General features: G+C 38.7%; 1 protein-coding gene across 1 annotated transcript in view; it reads left to right on the top strand.

The window, feature by feature from the left end:
* LIN7A (lin-7 homolog A, crumbs cell polarity complex component) overlaps positions 1-10,978 on the top strand; it is a 46,862-nt gene extending 35,884 nt beyond the window's left edge. The window contains exons 3-6 of the mRNA XM_041409806.1: positions 259-330; positions 2,670-2,879; positions 7,161-7,369; positions 8,917-10,978. Of these exons, the coding sequence (XP_041265740.1) occupies positions 259-330; positions 2,670-2,879; positions 7,161-7,369; positions 8,917-8,959 (534 nt within the window). The 3' untranslated portion in view covers positions 8,960-10,978. The remainder of the gene's footprint in view (positions 1-258; positions 331-2,669; positions 2,880-7,160; positions 7,370-8,916) is intronic.
* The last annotated feature ends 6,754 nt before the right edge of the window (positions 10,979-17,732 follow it).

Here is a 17,732-nt window from a genome sequence, read left to right as displayed (position 1 = left end):
AGGAAATTACTTGCTAGAGAATGGAGGGGAGTTGTGTTGGAAGATGTAAAGTTTGGATATTATCATGAGAAACAGATTGATGTTCTCTATTAACCTCAGCCTGCTCAAGCTTAGCAGACACTTGACTATGTGATTGCATGAATACAGCATTAATGAAAGTTAGTTCTTTGAGGGAAAGGGACTTTCCTGTCTGGGTTAATATAAAGTCCTTGTTTTGCTCCTATAATTAATTTCATTTTGTTTTCATGAACATTTTAGGTGTATCAATACATGCATGAAACCATAACTGTTAATGGCTGCCCCGAATTCCGAGCCAGGGCCACTGCAAAGGTAGGATACGTGCAGCTGTTGAAATATGTGTTACCAAAGTGATCTAGTAATTGACTGTGCGCGTGTGTGTTTCAGGTATTCGTGTGTACACTGTAAGAAAATTTAGACATCAGTGGCAGCCCAGAGTCTAGAACCAGTGCTACTTCCCAGGTAACAATCATAATGGAAAATTTCAACCTTTATGCTGCTTCTGTAGCTTAAGAAAAGAGAATGATTTTATGGAATATGATGCTTTTTGAAAAGTTGCTTTGCAAAAGCAAATCTACTGGTTCTTCTGTAGCAGTCTGCCTGCAACAACCAATATTTTAATGGACTGTTTTCCCGTACATCTCATCCAGAGAGGACACAGTTATTTGGGAGGTAGAAACTAAACAATCAAAATCCCCTTTTAACTAATGGGAACTGTAGGTACTGAGCAAATGGTAAGGGTGAACGGTGACAGAAATGGCCTGACCAACATGTTATTGACTCCACAGCTAAATGTAAGCCTGTTTTTTTTTTTCTGATACAGTGCCTATTTTAATAAAATATAGTCTCTTTGTCCATGTGGACCTGCCTTTCTTATATCCTAAGACAATGACAGCTATGTTACTGCTGCTGCTGAAATGATAAGGGAGTTCACACAACCATGAAAGAACCCATTCTATGTGCCAGTATGAAATATGCTCTGTATTTTCATAATATGCACAAAAAATAGATGCTTCCAAACAAGGGGGTCCACCATGGCTTTCTTTTTCCCATTTTCATTTTGCACAAAACACTGTCTTTTATGTGGTATAGCAGATTCTATGCACAATATATTGCAAAACCCATAAATCTTTTTTAGAGATAGTTCTTTATGGTCCCATTCCTATGAAGATAAACTCCCTGAAGTCCTAGTGGAACTAAGATCTCTTATCATTAAGTATTTATGTTCGGAGATTTTAATTTAAAGCTGTATCAGAAGAGGAAGGTTGGGAGTGTGTTACAAAATTATTTAAGAGTAATTTAGGAAAGTAAGCTGTATAATAGCAGCAAATAACCTAATATACTCTAAATTGCAGCATATTTTCCATATTAAATAGGACTTTCTTTTCTGTAGGCCGTTTTTCTTATTTTAACCTTCTAATTGAAAGTTAATGGTCAATGTAAATTTGTAAGATCTTTCGTTCTATATGGAGAAATGTGTATATGAAATCCTAATTTGTTTCCACTGCACATAAACACAGAAATTGTTGCTATGTTATTTAGTAAATGGGGAGAAGTCCAAATAGTGTTTCCCATTCTCATTTCTTACTCATATAGAACAGCAGGTTACAGAGCAATGTTTCAATATCGCAATATTTCCTGGTTATTTCTGGGCTGTCTGCATTTCATTCTCCTAGTGCATTCATGTCTAACATAATATGTATGCATGATGACAAGTTCTGCATGTGCAAAAACATGTAATTGGGAATGATCCATTATGTCTCATCATCCACTAGCTTCAATTAAGCATAAGCATTATAGGATGCTCAAAAATATTAGTGTGATGCCACATTGTTCAAGAGGTTTAAAGTACAAACACATTTTAAAAACTATAAAATGTTTTCTTAATGTTTATGTAATGCTTTATTAAGACAAATAAGTAAGAAAATGCTTGTAATGAGAAATCAAGTATAAATGTAATATTTTCCAAGGTGCAAGATTTACAGTATGTTACTTCTTTTTTTTCCCCCCTGGAATAAATTAAACAGTTTAGATTTTTCTAATTGATTTATGTATCTGTTTTTGTCTTAAGATTTAATTTTTCCATAAAAGTTTTGATGGAATTATATAAGAAAACCTTCTATTCCTGCTTTGGAAGTTACTTAGTTTGCAAGACTTCACAAAGATTATAAATTAAACTTTTAATTTTAGAATATAATTTGAGGATTTAAAATAAATAATTCCATAACTCTGAAAGCAAAGCAGAGTCAAAAATTCACTTCATGCACTTAATTTCAACTAGGAACATTAGAGATCCCATTATCTTATCCCACAGGAATAAATTTTCTCCCTGTGAAAAGGCAAAGAAGAAATGCACTAATGATCATAAGGCTGCACCACCACAGAGTAAGGCTTCCTGGTGCCTGCTTCTGGCTCTGCTGATAACTTTCTGTATTATCCTTGACAAGTCACCTAACTCTTTGTTCCTCTGTTTATTCCTTTATTTCAAAAACATTGGCATAGAACTTAGTTTTTAAAATATTTTAATCAGAAAATGTCAGATTAAGATACTGAAATGTTTTCACAGGAAGGAATTCTTCCTGCAAATGAACAACAAAGTGTGTATCACTGTTACCCTTAAATAGCCAAATCAATCATTTTTTTTCTTCCAGGCAACAGTTGCTGCTTTTGCTGCAAGTGAAGGCCATTCACACCCGCGAGTGGTGGAGCTGCCAAAGACTGAGGAAGGCCTGGGCTTTAATGTCATGGGAGGAAAGGAACAAAATTCACCTATTTATATTTCTCGCATCATTCCTGGAGGAGTGGCAGAAAGGCATGGTGGGCTCAAACGTGGGGACCAGCTGCTTTCAGTTAATGGAGTGGTATGTGGAAATTTTATAGAGCTTTTGTATTCATCTGGATTTTCATGTTTCACAGCTGTTCTAGCATCATGATTTAAAATGCAGCCACACGAAACAAAAATAATTAGTTCTGTGAGAGACCTTCAGTGTGCATTTGTGGTGCAGTGAGGCAGAGCTCCACCAACAATTTTGTGCCATTATAATTTCTGTTGTAATGGAGAGTGCTTGAAGAGCTTCATTTCAAATCCACACCACCTGCCTAATTTACAAGGAACCTATGTCCTTAATGATAATTGATAACTCTGTAAATTCCTCTTGCAGTAAAATCTTAATAACACAGTGTCATTCTTTCATTTTGTAGCCCTCAAGGCACACAGCCCTTTCCAAGCACAGTGATGACACAGTGGCACTTCTGTAGTCTTGTGACTTTCAAAGGCTTTGAACACATAAAATTGAAAGAAATTTGGTAAGCACATTTGGTGCTGATTTGCAGTGGAGGGTACATTCTAGATTTCTTTTAGTGATATTCATCCAGCTGTGATATCATTGTCAGAGAAATCAGCAGTACAAATGCTCCCATACAGGGAGCATGTATGCTTGGTAAAAAGGTACATTTTTTTCATGGTCATTTTTCATGTAAATCAGTGTGGAGTATTTTGTAGTAATTGCACTTTGAATGTCAATATGGAGGTAAAAAAAAAAAGAGCTGTTGGACTAGAGGACACATAAGAGTTTGACTCCATGATACAGGTTAAATTCTGCCTTTACATTCCTTTGTAAAAGAGCACACAAAACAAGATGAAAGTATTGAAAAGATTAGGATAAACATTCTCATAACCTTACCCTTCCCTTTGTGAACATGTAGTCTTTTTCTATGCAAACCTCCATCTGACCTTGTATCTAAATGCATCAGAGGCACAGAGGAGCAGTTTCTGAGTCCAGTCAGAAATCTAAGACTTTAAAACTCAAATTTCTTCTTTGTTGCAGGGCGGAAAACAATAAAAATGTTTCTATGTTTTCATCTATTTCTCTCAACACTAGCTATTCCCTTTCTCTTGTAACAAAATATTAGGGTAATACTTCAGACAGACTTTTTACCACTTCTATAAATTATCATGGTCTCAAAAGAGAAATACTAGTTCTGAAAACTTGCTTGTACCAAATAGCAATAAGAAAGGTAAGAAAAAACCACTGAAAAGATTATTTACTCTCCAAGAAAAAGAACTACATGGAATACTTAAGGAAGTTGGTTGCCTGAACTTCACACTGATTTAAAGTTATTCGGAGAATTTTGTGGTTGTTTCTTTCAACAAGCAATTAAAATGGTGAAAATAGTTTCAATTTACTAATTGATGCATGGTTCTTGAAAAATCCTTTTACTGTCAACAGTATCTAGACAATGACCAGAGAGGAAAGTGGTGAACATTCAGATGTCAAGATATATTGAATTTTACTCTCTTGTCACCTCTGTTTTATGATTCTGCAGCCAAAAACTTGATGCGTGTGCTCTAGAATATCCATTTAGGTAATGCAGCAAAAAACACAGTACAAAATTCCCAATTGCATGTAGACGCATAGGAAAGTTGATTTAGAGATGCAAGAGAAATATTTTTGTATTCAGAGTGTAAACATCAGAATTCAAATTTTGAATTCAAGTTGCATACTTGAAGTAGTCACAGAATCATAGCATGGTTTGGGTTGAAAGGGACTTTAAAAATTGTCTCGTTCCAAGCCCACTACCAGGGGTAGGAGCACCTTCCACTAGAGCAGTTTGCTCAGAACCCTGTCCAACCTGACTTTGAACTTCCAGGGACCAGCCATATACAAGTTCTCTGGCAACCTGTTCCTCACCACCTTCACAGTAGTGAGCAACTGTTCATAAACCAGTCTGGGGCTAAATAATCCCGCACAATATAATTTGTAAAAAGGCAAAAATTATAGAAGTGATTATTTGTTGCAAACAAGATTGAGACGGGACCAAAAAAAAATCTAAATTTAGCATTGTTTACTGAGATTAATTCACTCTGTGGTTCTCTTAATTTAGCTGGAGAAAAGTAAAAATGTACAGTATGTACAATAGAACAGACAGTTCAGTGGTGGGACATGAAATGAAATATCTGTAACTTGTTTGTGCTCAATCACTGATGGTTATCCAACTTCATAATTAGCAATATAAAATTAGAGCTATGTGTTCAGAATCCAGATTTGTTTTCCCAGCATGACTGGGAAGAGTGTTCCTTGAGCTGTTTTGCTGCACGTTAAAAAACAGTGTTTTCTCATTATGCTGGGGATTTTGTTACATACTTTTGTCCCACACCCCCTAAAAATAAAGGAAATTGAAAGCAGCAAGCCCTACAGATGGCTCGACAAAAACACTTGCTGGTGCCTGTTGATATCTGGCAAAGATTCTGCATTTGTCAGATACCTTGTGTGAGTCAGATACAGAAAGAATGCAAAATAGATTTATAATGACTAATTTGTCAACTGAGTATTTGTGTAGGGATACCTAATAGAAATACTCTTCTCAGTCTCCCAGCTTGTGGGCTAACAGATTTTCTTTATTGTCTTAAGAAAAGTGAATTTTTTTCTTCTAGATTTATGGTAATTCTGTGAACCAGGATAGAGAAATGCTTGGTATTTGCCCACACAATATCTGCAGTTCTTTCAGCTGTTTTTGTCTCTGTAATGTTTTTCATCCTTCTGTTTGATGCAATTTGCCATTGCAATAATGGAAAAAAAGAATAAGTGTATAAAAGTACATGTAATAAAAATTATGTGTTAAGTAAATATATACTTTTAAAAACAATTTTACCCATTAGGTGGGCTGTTCTAAAGTAACATGAGTGTGTCAGATCCTTGCAATGTCCCCACCAGCATAATGCAGTCAGCAAAGTACCCTGTATAGGAATGACCAATACCAGCAGGAGTCCTTTGCCAGCACAGCCTTAAAGGTTTGCAGAGGCAGAAGAATTCCAACAGCAAAACAACTCTCTTGGCCCTTTCCTTTTCCCTGCTCCAAGGGGCTCTGCTATTTCATTTCTGCAGCTGTTGTTAAGCAGGTAGAGTTTTTGTAATTCCTTGAAAACTGGAGTGCAAGCAACAATAAAGACATTAATAGCAAGTTTAACCATCATATTAATAAGAGCTGAAAACTGTAGTTATCAACATCTGGGTGAGGTGTGTTCAGAGAGCAGGATTTGTATTTAGCAGGGCTATGTTTGCCATTGTTTTTTCCCCTCTTTGCTTATAGCTCAGAGCATTAGGCTTAATTCTGCATCGTTACTATTCAGATCAATGGGAGTTTTCCATTGACCTGGATAGCAACAAAGTCAAACCCTTCATTTCTAATTAGAAAATACTATCTAAACTGGAAGAAAAAGGCTGGGGACAACCAGGAGAGGAAAACAAACAATCATGAATTAAATGCAGTATGCTAGGTTATTGAATGAAATATTAAAACACACTGCCTTATTATTCCCCTACAAACAATCACAATTCTTATTGGTGTCAATAAGAACCATCCAGCATTTTGAAAGCAAACAAATGTTTCTACTGCATGTGGCTTGGGAGGTTACAGTGTTTATTCACAGACTGTTCTAAGTTCATGCTGTTGCACAGCAAAACTAAAATGACACTACTGAATATCCTCTCATTTCCTCTGAATGTCCATGCCATGCCATTCTGACCATGATTTACAAGCAAAAAAGGAAATATAAAACAATGCCAAATTTTGTACACTTTCTCTTAAGACTTATATTTCCAAAAGCATGGTGTACATAAGAGTTTTAAAACACAGCAGGTAGTAAAGCTTTGATTTATTTTAAATGGGAAGAAAAAGACTTATTTTTAGATAATCTAAAACCCGTGTGAAGGGGTTCAGGCTGTTGAGTTTTTTTACTTTTGTTTTTTTGGAATATGTGCTACAACATGAGGACAGTCATGCACCATTAGAAAATTTTTCCCTTTTCTTAAGGTGTGTAACAATGCACATGCCTAAAAGGCATATGACTCCAGTCAGTCCACTTAATGGTAGAAATTGAATACTGTATTTAACATCTGAGTCACCTCCCTGTTTTGGAAATTTACTGTTCCAAGCAACATTAGCATAGAAATCAGGACTTGAAAATTAATACATGCCCAGCAGTACATAAGTCTTACTTAATGCTTTCTTTTTAGTGATCCCTTCAAAAATATAAGGTGTGGAAACTACGTAAAAACTCTGACACACTTCCCACATGAAAAAGACACAGCTCTAGATCAAAGTACCATTTTCACTATTAAATTTGTTCTCCCTGCTCCCAGAGTGTGGAAGGAGAGCACCACGAGAAGGCGGTGGAGCTGCTGAAGGCGGCCAAGGACAGCGTGAAGCTGGTGGTGCGCTACACTCCCAAGGTGCTGGAGGAGATGGAGGCTCGCTTCGAAAAGCTGAGAACAGCCCGGCGCCGGCAACAGCAGCAACTGCTCATTCAGCAGCAGCAACAGCAGCAAACTACACAGCAAAACCATATGTCGTAGGTGAGAGGATTCATTGTTCTTCCCTAAAGTCCACTGGCAGCACCCCACCTGAGCCAGCCACTGCCAGGGGTCTGTCATGGCAGCGTCTGCTGCCGGAGCCCATCTCAGATCCAGACAGGAGCAGGGCAGCCCCAGGCCTGGGCACCTGCCTGGGGATAGAGACAGGCTGGCACATGAGCCCACAGTGGGCCCAGTTTAGTGGGACTCCATGGCTGGGCAGGGCAGGACTATGGGGAGCTGGAGACTGGCTCTGCTGGGGCATTGCTGGGGCAGGAGATGACAGCGCTAGTGGCTGACATGAAACCCTGGGCTGTGGACAAGATGGAGGGAGCCCCAAGGTGGGCAGTCAGGGTCCTGGAGGTACCCTTGGGGACCCAGCCAGCATATACTGCAGTCAGGATGAGCAGAGCTTATTCTTTGGTACATTTCCACATGGTTTTTCCCAGTAAAGATGCATTTAGAAAACAGGTTAAAGGCACTAGCAAATTCTGGAGCCAGTTTCCAACTAACAGCCCTGAGATCAAAAGCCACTATGCACTTCTGGTTTATCTGTAAGTGAAAGAAGTCATGGAAATGTTTTTTTTTATATTAATAACCAGAGCATTTATGACAAATAAGAATATGACACCAGATTTAGACAGTTTAAAGCATTTTCAACTAATCTGTTACCACTTTACAATGAAACCTCAAGATTTGCTGGTGATAGGTGAAGAAAGTCTTCCAAGCCTCTTCCTTGCAACAGGGAACCCAGACTTCATTCTGGTCACTCTGCAGGGCACCTCTAAATGCTTGCTTTTGGATATAGTTTGGTACCAAGTATTTCGTTCACTCTTAACTGACATTCAATATCACAATAACCTCCAAGGGCCTTCCAAGTCTCCCAGTGGTGTGTGAGGTTCAGAGGTTCTCTGTATGTGCAGTTTCTCTGAAATCAGTGAGAGTTTGTGCTATGAATACGTTTACAGATATGCTCCATTTGCCTAAATAAAATCAGGTAGGAAGCATGTCCCAGTGACTTAAATCCCAACCCTCATCTGATAGCTGTTTGTTCTCAAAACAGTATACATGTACTGAAAGAGTCAATAAATGACTCAGAAAGTTCCCAGATGGTCAAAATCTGAAGCTCCCAGTGATGGTTTCATCCTTATCAGTGTTGACACTGACCTCTGTTGGTATTCAGAGGAATACATCCACCTTGTAAACACCCTGTCCTGTGACCACCAGTATTCCAGATTTGTTGAGGCATACAAGGGCACAGAGGAGGTTTTGAATCCCACCTCAGGGCCTCAGCTCAGACAAGGGGTATAAACAGTAGTATTTCATGAAGTAAGTTTGGGTTTCTATGTAAACCAAGGCCTTTGCTGGAGATTGACATACAGGTGAAGTTTTTAATTGTTTTCAGTTGCCTAATTTATTTCCTTTACAAGTAAAGATTTTTTGCTGATTTTAAATTGAAAGGGAAAAGTGGCAGGCAGAGACAGCGACCAGCTTAGTTCTTCGGTTCTTTCTGCTTTCTCTGAGCAATGTGTTTCTTTAATTCTAGGTTGTTCTCGAGAAAGAAGAAGCCTCAATCAAGAGTTCAGTAATCAGGCAACCAGAGCTGTGCTCTAGCATTCCAGCAAAAGAAAACAACTACAGGAACATGAAACAGAATTCATCTGGAGAATGTACAGTACCAGACTAAAGTGAGTTGTAGGGAGGGCACTATCATGATAAGGCTTTTCAGCACACAGCAGTCACAGATACCTTTCACTTCTGTGACTGTTCCTAACAAGAACAGCATGATTGGTAAACCCTATGAAACAGCAAAGTCCAGGGCTTCCAAATAATTCTGTTTGATCTCATCTTGCACTCCTTACTCTGACAAATTTCTAGTTGGCTTTCTCTAGACACTGAAAGTTTTGTTTTAGGAGGTTAAGATTGGCTGCTTTTGAGAGCAGGATCTTTCTCTACAGTTATCTCCAAAAATGAAAAACATCAGTCAAAATTTTGCCACAGACATCAAACTTGTACATCACGCTTCATAACCACTTTGTACTATATCTGGTAGAGCTGTTTTAACCTAACTTCCTGTTTATAATTTTCAGATTTCCCTCTGGAAATATCAATTACTATATTTATAAAGTATTCCATTTGTAGAAGCAATTGGCTTTTTACTCTTGGTGTTTCCATATATTTTATTATGCATCAACAGAGTGAGAAAGTTTTAGGTCAACTTTAATTTTATTAGTAGTAAAGTTAGGGAAGCCTAGAACTGTATTTTTAAACGTAGGTATTGCTTGTATCTATTATAGTTACTATTCAGAAATCTATAACTGGATATATTATATATTTATTCAATAAAATATATATTGTCTGAATGTACCTGTTAGAGAAGTAGGGTCTTTGCTTGGCATGTATTGCAAATGTAGTAAGCTAATGTTAGCAAAAGACCAAGCTTTGTTTGGCAGATATTACTGTGATAGCATAATCTCTGCACTTCTGTATTGTTTAATTTATTTTCCAGTCTAATGTTAATATATTTTAGAGAGGAGGAAGTGTAAGTTGTTTCTTTTAAGACTCACACATTATCATTTAAATCAATTTGAAATTACAGTTCTGACTTTTTTTTTTTAATTAAACTGAATTGGAATGTGCAAGCAAAATCTGTAAGTTCTTAAGTTTACATGTCTGCTTTTCCAAAGAAGATAGTCAAAGCTGGAAGGCTGTAAATGTCTGCTTTCAAGAAAATAAGAAAATAGACCCTCAAATCCTAAAAAAAAATGATCATTTTTACATGCCTTCTATGCTTCATTAGAAAAAAGTTGGGGGAGATTAGGGGAAAACCATACAGTCATTGCATGTTGGAAACTCCTGCTGATGTCAGTGAAAGTTTGGTAATGTGAGGAATGGAATGTACAAATGGTCAGAAACTGTGTTCTGGTTGTGAACTTGGAACAAAGTCAGAAACAATTAACATATTGGAGGGTCTATTCTTAACCAGAGAGAGACAAAGTAAAACAGGGTAAGCTGGTAGTATCATAGCATATGTTAGAAACCAAATGCAGGCTAGCCAACAGTCTTGACAGCATTTGATCAGTGTAAGTAGCCATTGAAAGGAAATTACTGTATGTTTAAAACCAAACAGCATGAATTCATCTAGAGAAGCCTCATTTTATACAGAGAAGTAATTATATTCAGTGATCATTGGTGACAATATCAATTAAGAGAGTGGAGCTTGAGAACTGCCAGAACTGAAGATGAAATATATTGTATTGTGCTCTGCACGGTGTTTTTTTATACTTAATAAAATTGTACGTACCTATTTTAAAACTGTTCTCAAACAGGCATTGCTATTAATATTGAAAGTATTTAAGTTGTTATTATGACTGCATATAATTGTCATGTATCTCATCAGTATGATTTGGATTACACTGATAGCTGCATTTTCAGAGACCAAGTATTCAGATTTAGTCAGCCCATTGTACTGCATTTTTCCAAACTGCCTCTCAACCTCCTTCCCTCCTTTTCCTCAAAAAATTTGAGTGGAATGTGCTGATTAATAAATTTCAATAATAGACTGTCATTCATATAGAGAAGCATATAAAATTCATTTTCATATATTATTATTCAATAAATTATTTATACACATTAAAATTAACATTCTAGTCTTCACCAACATTTAACAGTAAGAACCTGCAATGACTTTGAAGTGGAAACAGGAAGAAATAACTTTCTGTTGCTTTTCATGGCCCTTACTGATCAATAAAACAGCTACTTAATCACAAAATAACCACTGTCCTTAAACCTGTGATATGGTTTTGTTTGTAGCCAGTATTTTCATTTGTGATTTAAATGTATTTAGTCCTGATTTAACAGGGTACTTCCACATGTGCACATGAGCTGAATTAGTATCCAGAAGAAGTGCAGGGAAGACAACCCTTTCCACATGCAGGTCTGCAGGTATTTGTGCATTGCCTTTTAACTGATTGGTCTCCTGGCATTTGCTGTTACACTACACTAAACTGATATTCTTTCAGTCAACTTAGTGAGTTTTATTGCCTATATTTACCTTTGGGGCTCCCTCATGTTTCTCTGCAGTGGCAGCAAGCTGAGGTCGGAGATCCAAGGTGCCTTTTTTGTCTCTTTATTACAGTAGCCAAAGGAGCATTTACACACTCTTGCATGATGTTCACTTACACCAAAGATCCAGATGCAGGATCTAATAATAATAGAGATTTAGGGTTGGTGGTATTTACTTAGTGAACTTGATGGCTCTGCTATGCTAGCCATAGGTTTTCTGTTTGTGACATTTCATGTGACTGGCACTTTATAAGACATTGAAGAATTCCATAGTCTTTGATAAAGCAAAAAGCTCATCAGCTTGAATTTCAGAACTGTGCAGAAAAGTGTCTGGAAGCATTAAGGACCATTCCATGTGTATGCAGTGGATTATTAGCTAGAGGCAGTACTGTCCCTCCATAAGTATTAGTGAGACCATTTCCATATCCAGCATCCAATAAAACAAAACAGATTTCTAAACCTGAGAGTATTCTGGGCCAGTTTGCAAGAATGTGCTGCCTGCTGCAGTACACATCTGATGAGACATACAGCTCATTGTGCTTAGCCATGAGAAGATCAGGTTGAATTAAGGATATGCTCAAACAGTCTTGCAAGCAGACCCATGTTAACCCTGCTTGTCCATGAAGTGAATGCAGTCTGAATGAGCAGAAAGATTTAGATACATGTTTGCTGAATTCATTGTCTCTACCTTCAGCTGTCCAAAATCAAGCTGTGGAGCTTACACTGTTTCCAAAGTCAAGAGTTAGAGGTATCCATTAAATGTGATTCATTCCACCTGTCTCTGACATACTGTAATAAGGCATTCTGTTAAAAAGATCATAAGCAGAGCCATTACTAAACAACTTAAACTACTAGCTTGGAACAAATAGTGGCTCTTGAGAGGGTGTTGCTGCTACACTTATCACAGCTTTGAAATAATAAATAAAAAGTTCCCAGTGTCTGAATTCCCTAATCTTAAGCCTCTACATGCATAGCTCAGACAACCAAGAGGCTCTGCACATGTTCTGGTTTGTATGGAGGTTCCTGTCACTACAGATGTATGTTCTGAACCATTCTAAGAAATTTAAGAGCTCAGCACAGATACTGCTAGCAAAATGCTTTGGTTGTGGTGCATACAGGAGCAGATTGCAACAAGCTTCAGCCTGTGAATGCTAATAGCAGAAGTCTGTACTGCCACCCCAGCACTGGGCTAGCGTGTGTGCATTTTACAATGCCTGCAACCAAAAAGATGAACTATTGCTTTTGATTTCTGGTTACAAACGGAGGTGCACAAAAATGACAGCCATTAGACTTCCATTGTAGGGATTTGGGATAACAAAAGTCATAGCAAAACTTGCCCACTTCTGAAATCTAAAACCTGCAGCTATCTAGGATTAAGTAAAAAGATTACAAAAGCATATGTCTAAAAGGAACAACCAAGATCCAAGAGGAAAAAAAGTCACATAGGAGTTTAACCTCTGATCAGCTTTCTATTTACTTTCTTACAGTTATTTTCACATATTCTTGTCAATTCATGGACCACAAGAAAAGCATATGATTCAGCAATTGCAATTCCTTTTGTCAAAGTCATAGAGCTGATAGGGTAGAGTAGTCCCTCTTCTCTTCCTTCCTCTCTCTGAGATGTGTGAAGCTGGATTGTGCTGCAAAAAGGTGATAGCCAAACATATCCCAGTCCTACAGAGACTTTCTTCATTAGTCCTGTTACAGTTTCTCCCCACCAGCAATTCTCCGCTTGAGAGAACTCTAAGCATGTTTTCTCAAAATGGGTTAGACACATAGACACACAAATTCATGTTCATTTCAAGGAAAACTATCTTAAGCTTGAAGTTGTAAATCTTGCCCAACCTTTTTTGACATCCCAAAACAGACCAACATAAATTGCACTTGTAACCAGTTGGAAGCCTGGGATTATCTTGTAAACTGGCCCAATTAAAAACTGGATCCCAGGAGATGCTTCCGTACCATTTCCGTTGAAATTAAAGAAACATAAAGTACAACCTCTGAAGTGCAGAGTAGCCAGTGCACTACAGACAAGGGAAGATAATTAATTTTTTTCCCATATCCACGAAGACTTCTCCAGAAATGTAGAATATTATTTTCATCTGAACAAGTTACTTTTTTATATTGAAAGGATAAACCATGTCTCTTATAGCAGTTTTTTGAAAGAAAAACACAAAATACTTTAAAAAAAGCAGCATGGATATGTTAAGGTAGCCATGAACAGTTTGGTGGGCAAGTGGCCCCAACTCAGATGAGAGCAACTCAGACTTATTTCACTGATCTCTCTCCTATCACTCCACCTTTTGTCTTCATAGATTCCGTTTGATAAGAGTCCAAAGGTCACCACAAAGTTACTCCAACTCTCCCACTGCAGTATTTCCCTACCCTTCTTTCCATGTGGGTTTTCTGTTGGCTGAGCCACTCCTCACTCCCTCGCACTTTTTGATCATATACAATCTCTTCAGCTAAGTATGGTATTTAGGCTTTGCCATGTCCACCTTCTGGAGTGCTCTGCTCTTCACTTACACTCCACATCCATTAGCTGCCCTCTCACGGCCACCATAATCAGTCTTACACGAAAAGTGGTAGATACACCTTGAAAAAAATATAGACATGCCGAGAAAGTCACCTTTTTCCTGAGTCACCCCTTTTTCAGCAGGTGACAATTTTCACTTTCATTTAGTTCCCTGCTGACAAAGCACTCTATGCCATGACAGTGACTGTGGAACAACCACACACCCTCCTCTGGTTTAAAAAACAGCTCCTTGTCTGGAACCAATGGACATTTGAGACCTGCTTGAGACATTACACCATGAATTCACACACATGCAGTAGGTCAGAGTCACTGTGCACACACAAGTGAGGTTTATCGGTGAAGAAAATCCATCACATCTGGTATGTAGACCCATGTTTGTCTGGAATTTCACTGGTAAAAATGTGGAACCAACTCCTGGTAGCAGCATCCTAACACTGAGTCAATGCCTTCAGCCATCCAGTCTGAAAGTGCGTTATAATAAGACATCCAGGAACCAATGTTTCATTTGTTTTGAAATTCTATTTCAAGGTAAGTTTCTACCAGTAAGCAATGAGAAAGCAAGAGCCTTTCTTAAACTCCCAGGGGTCAAACATGTAACACAATACTAATTTCATTCCTAACACCATGCTTCAAGTGCAAAACTTACACCAGCACCACCTTTCAAGCATCCATTTCGTGCGTGTTGTCCTTATTTTGTCTGTAGAGTTGACAGAAAGAAATTGGGTCGCAATTGGGTCGTAATACCCCTGAAGGAAGACAAAGACTTGGACATGTGAAGGGGCTTTAGGCATCAATTAACTCAGACTAAAGTATAAGTGCTGACTGGGTCTTTTGAGCAATATTTGTCTCCACTATGTGTACGGCACTACAGCAGGTTTACAGCCCCGTTGTACGAATCTATGTGTCCCCAGCTCCGGCTGCCTCCGTTCAGGAGGCATGGCAGGCGGAGCTCGGCTGTATAAATACTCCAAGGGAGACGCCTAGTGTAAAGCGATGCTCATGGCACCCAGAGCTGCCATTCACTGTCACTGCTGCGGGCTTCTTTCCTCCTGGCGTTAAAAAGCTGCACACACAGATGTACTCCTTCCGTACATTGCCACGCATTTTACAGTGAGTGGACAGTTCAGAACTGAACTCGATATACATGTAGAATAACACCACAAGAGTGAATACTCCCTCTGTTAAAGCAGTAGATTATGGCAATAAAGGCAATACTCTTACCTGGGTAATAATTCTAGGGTTAATGTAAATATTAACAGGGTATTGGACTGCACACAGGGTCTGATTACATTTCACCTGCTGTTGCTGATGATGATGAAAAAAATGTCCCAAACGCTAGGCAAGTGTATCATCTACATTGAAGTAAATGATAGATGAAGCAGGTCTCCATGCCTTGCTGGAGGGAGCCATGTAAACTAGGTGCAGTAACAAATCAGTGCAAGCCATGAATCTCCTACTGCAGCAGCTGCTCTGCTTTTAGCAGGGGACTTGCCAAAGATAGCCATCAAATTGGGTTTCCATTTTAGCTGTGATTGTCTCAAAGATGGTAACAGTCTGTATGTACCACTGCCTGGCACTACCTTCCTCAGAGGGGACACCCAAATAGAATCCTGAATCATTAGATCCACGTGTATCTATGGATTAGCTCTAGAGGCATTTTTATTTCTCACCTTCTACACACTCCTGTAATGTCTTCCTCTTCCTCCACCACAACTTTAATCAAGGCTTTGATATTTAGCTTAAGTATGCAGACATCTAAAAGTTCTTTTTTCAGCAGGGAAAACAAACTAGGAGCTCCATTTTGTATACCACATCTTACATTCTCAGGCAGATTCCTCTCTGAAAGGCTGAGAGAAGGCAATACCCCAAGAAGCACCAGCTTGACAAATACAGGAGTCCTCAGAAAACTGTCACCACTGTTTAGTTAAATGGATAGAGGAAAGAAGTCAAAATGATAAAATAGTCCTACCTTCAGCCAGCTCCAGAGCTAAAACCCAGGCTCTGACAGCCTTCGCTGTTTGTTAAGGACCAGATGTCCTGTTCAGTTTTCATGCTCTGACTATGGTGCTTAACAGCAGCCCAAGTTCTCCAGTTCCATTAGAAACCCCCTGGTTCTTACAAAGATTACAATCCTAAGCAAGGAAGGGTAACAGGAAACCTATGCTCATCCTGGAATTGTCTGGTGTGACTACCTGTTTGCCAAATTTACACTTTAAGGCAAGGTAAGGCCAAAAATATATTTTGTCAAAATGCATGCCAATTGCTTAAATAATAATCTCCTGACAGCTGTAAACAAGTCTTCCACTGAAGCTGGTGTGGCTGGCTGAGGCTGGTTTCTTCCCTGTATCCCTGGCTAATTGTAGGATGATTATTTAGATCTGCATGGAGCAAGGATGTGAGAAATGTCATTGATTCCAACAAAGTGCAAATGATTTCACTGCAATACAAATGAGCCTCCAGAAGTCTCCAGAACCAGAGTCTTTGCTGAACTAATGAATCCTCAGCAGCTGTCTGCATTACAACATGTACACCACCAAAGCATGTTTTAGATGCAGTCATCTTGCCTTTATTAAATTATTCAGCTCAGCTACGCAGGTGATCTCGCTTACTGAGGAGATGAATGCAATCTTAAAGCAAATTTGCTCTGTAAGCCGAGTCAAAGAATGACAATCTTCAAATGTGGAAAAAAAAATAGGAGGTAAAAAAAGAATAGTTCCAAGTGTCAAATCAAATGAAGATTTGGCATGTTTCTTTGACTGTGAAACTCACTGTTGAAGCAGCAGAAGTGACTTAGAAGTCAGACAAAACACCTGACATTATTTTCAGAGACCAGTGTCAGTGAACGTGCAATTAATTGCAGCTACCATCTCTCTTTAGCTGAGGGAATAATTATCTCCAATAGGTGATTCACCTCATCTGTGTTATCGTTACTGACACAATATAATACCTTTTTTTTTTTTCCAGTGAAGACAGAAGAAGAATTTTCTAATCATTCTCCTCCATCCTTCTCCCTTGCTAGTCCTAATTCCCACCTGAGCTTTAGCAGGTTTTTCCTTCAGCCAGTGTAGCAGCCTAAAACCAGTGTCTCACTTTCCCCATTGAAAGTACTGTGGCTTCTTGGTTTGTCTATTTGTCTCCTATTCCCAACTTGTCACTGAAGAAAATATATTGGGTAGTTATATCTCTTGCATCTCATATTAATAATGGTAAATGCATCTTTTCCTTCATGCACTACAGAGGGAACTTACAAGAATGTATTACTTAAGAAGCCTAAATTTTAGATGCTGCAAACTGCAACATTTTAGCTGATGAACACAAAAAGTTTTACCACAGGACAGTAACTGCCAGAGATCAGTGCACAGAAGGCAAGAAAACTCTGGCTGTATGAAGTGGTAGGCAGTAAGTGAGACACAGAATGGTGTCTGTGCACATCCATAGCAGGCAGACGATGCTGAATCAACAACTTAACTGAACAGGCCCAGCCCCCCCAGCCCATCATCACAAGAGAGGTGCTCCAGTCCCTTAATCATCCTTGTTGCCCTCTGCTTGACCTGCTCCAGGAGCTCTATGACTTTCTTGTGCTGAGAAGCTCAGAACTCGGCACAGCACTCCAGATGTGGCCTTGCTAGGGCTGAGTAGAGGAGCAGGATCAGCATTATTTATAACTGAGAAGCTTGGGAAGCAGCAGAAAAAAGGCTCAGTATAAATGCGTAAGGACAGCATCCACACTTCCCCAGGGACCCAGATGGAAAATGGTTTTG

This window comes from Onychostruthus taczanowskii, unplaced genomic scaffold (genome assembly GCF_017590055.1).
Source record: "Onychostruthus taczanowskii isolate IOZ18803 unplaced genomic scaffold, ASM1759005v1 scaffold31, whole genome shotgun sequence".
In the NCBI taxonomy this organism is placed as follows: Eukaryota; Metazoa; Chordata; class Aves; order Passeriformes; family Passeridae; genus Onychostruthus; species Onychostruthus taczanowskii.
The sequence above is the reverse complement of the archived record's forward strand: the minus strand, read 5'-3'. Positions and strand labels throughout refer to the sequence as shown.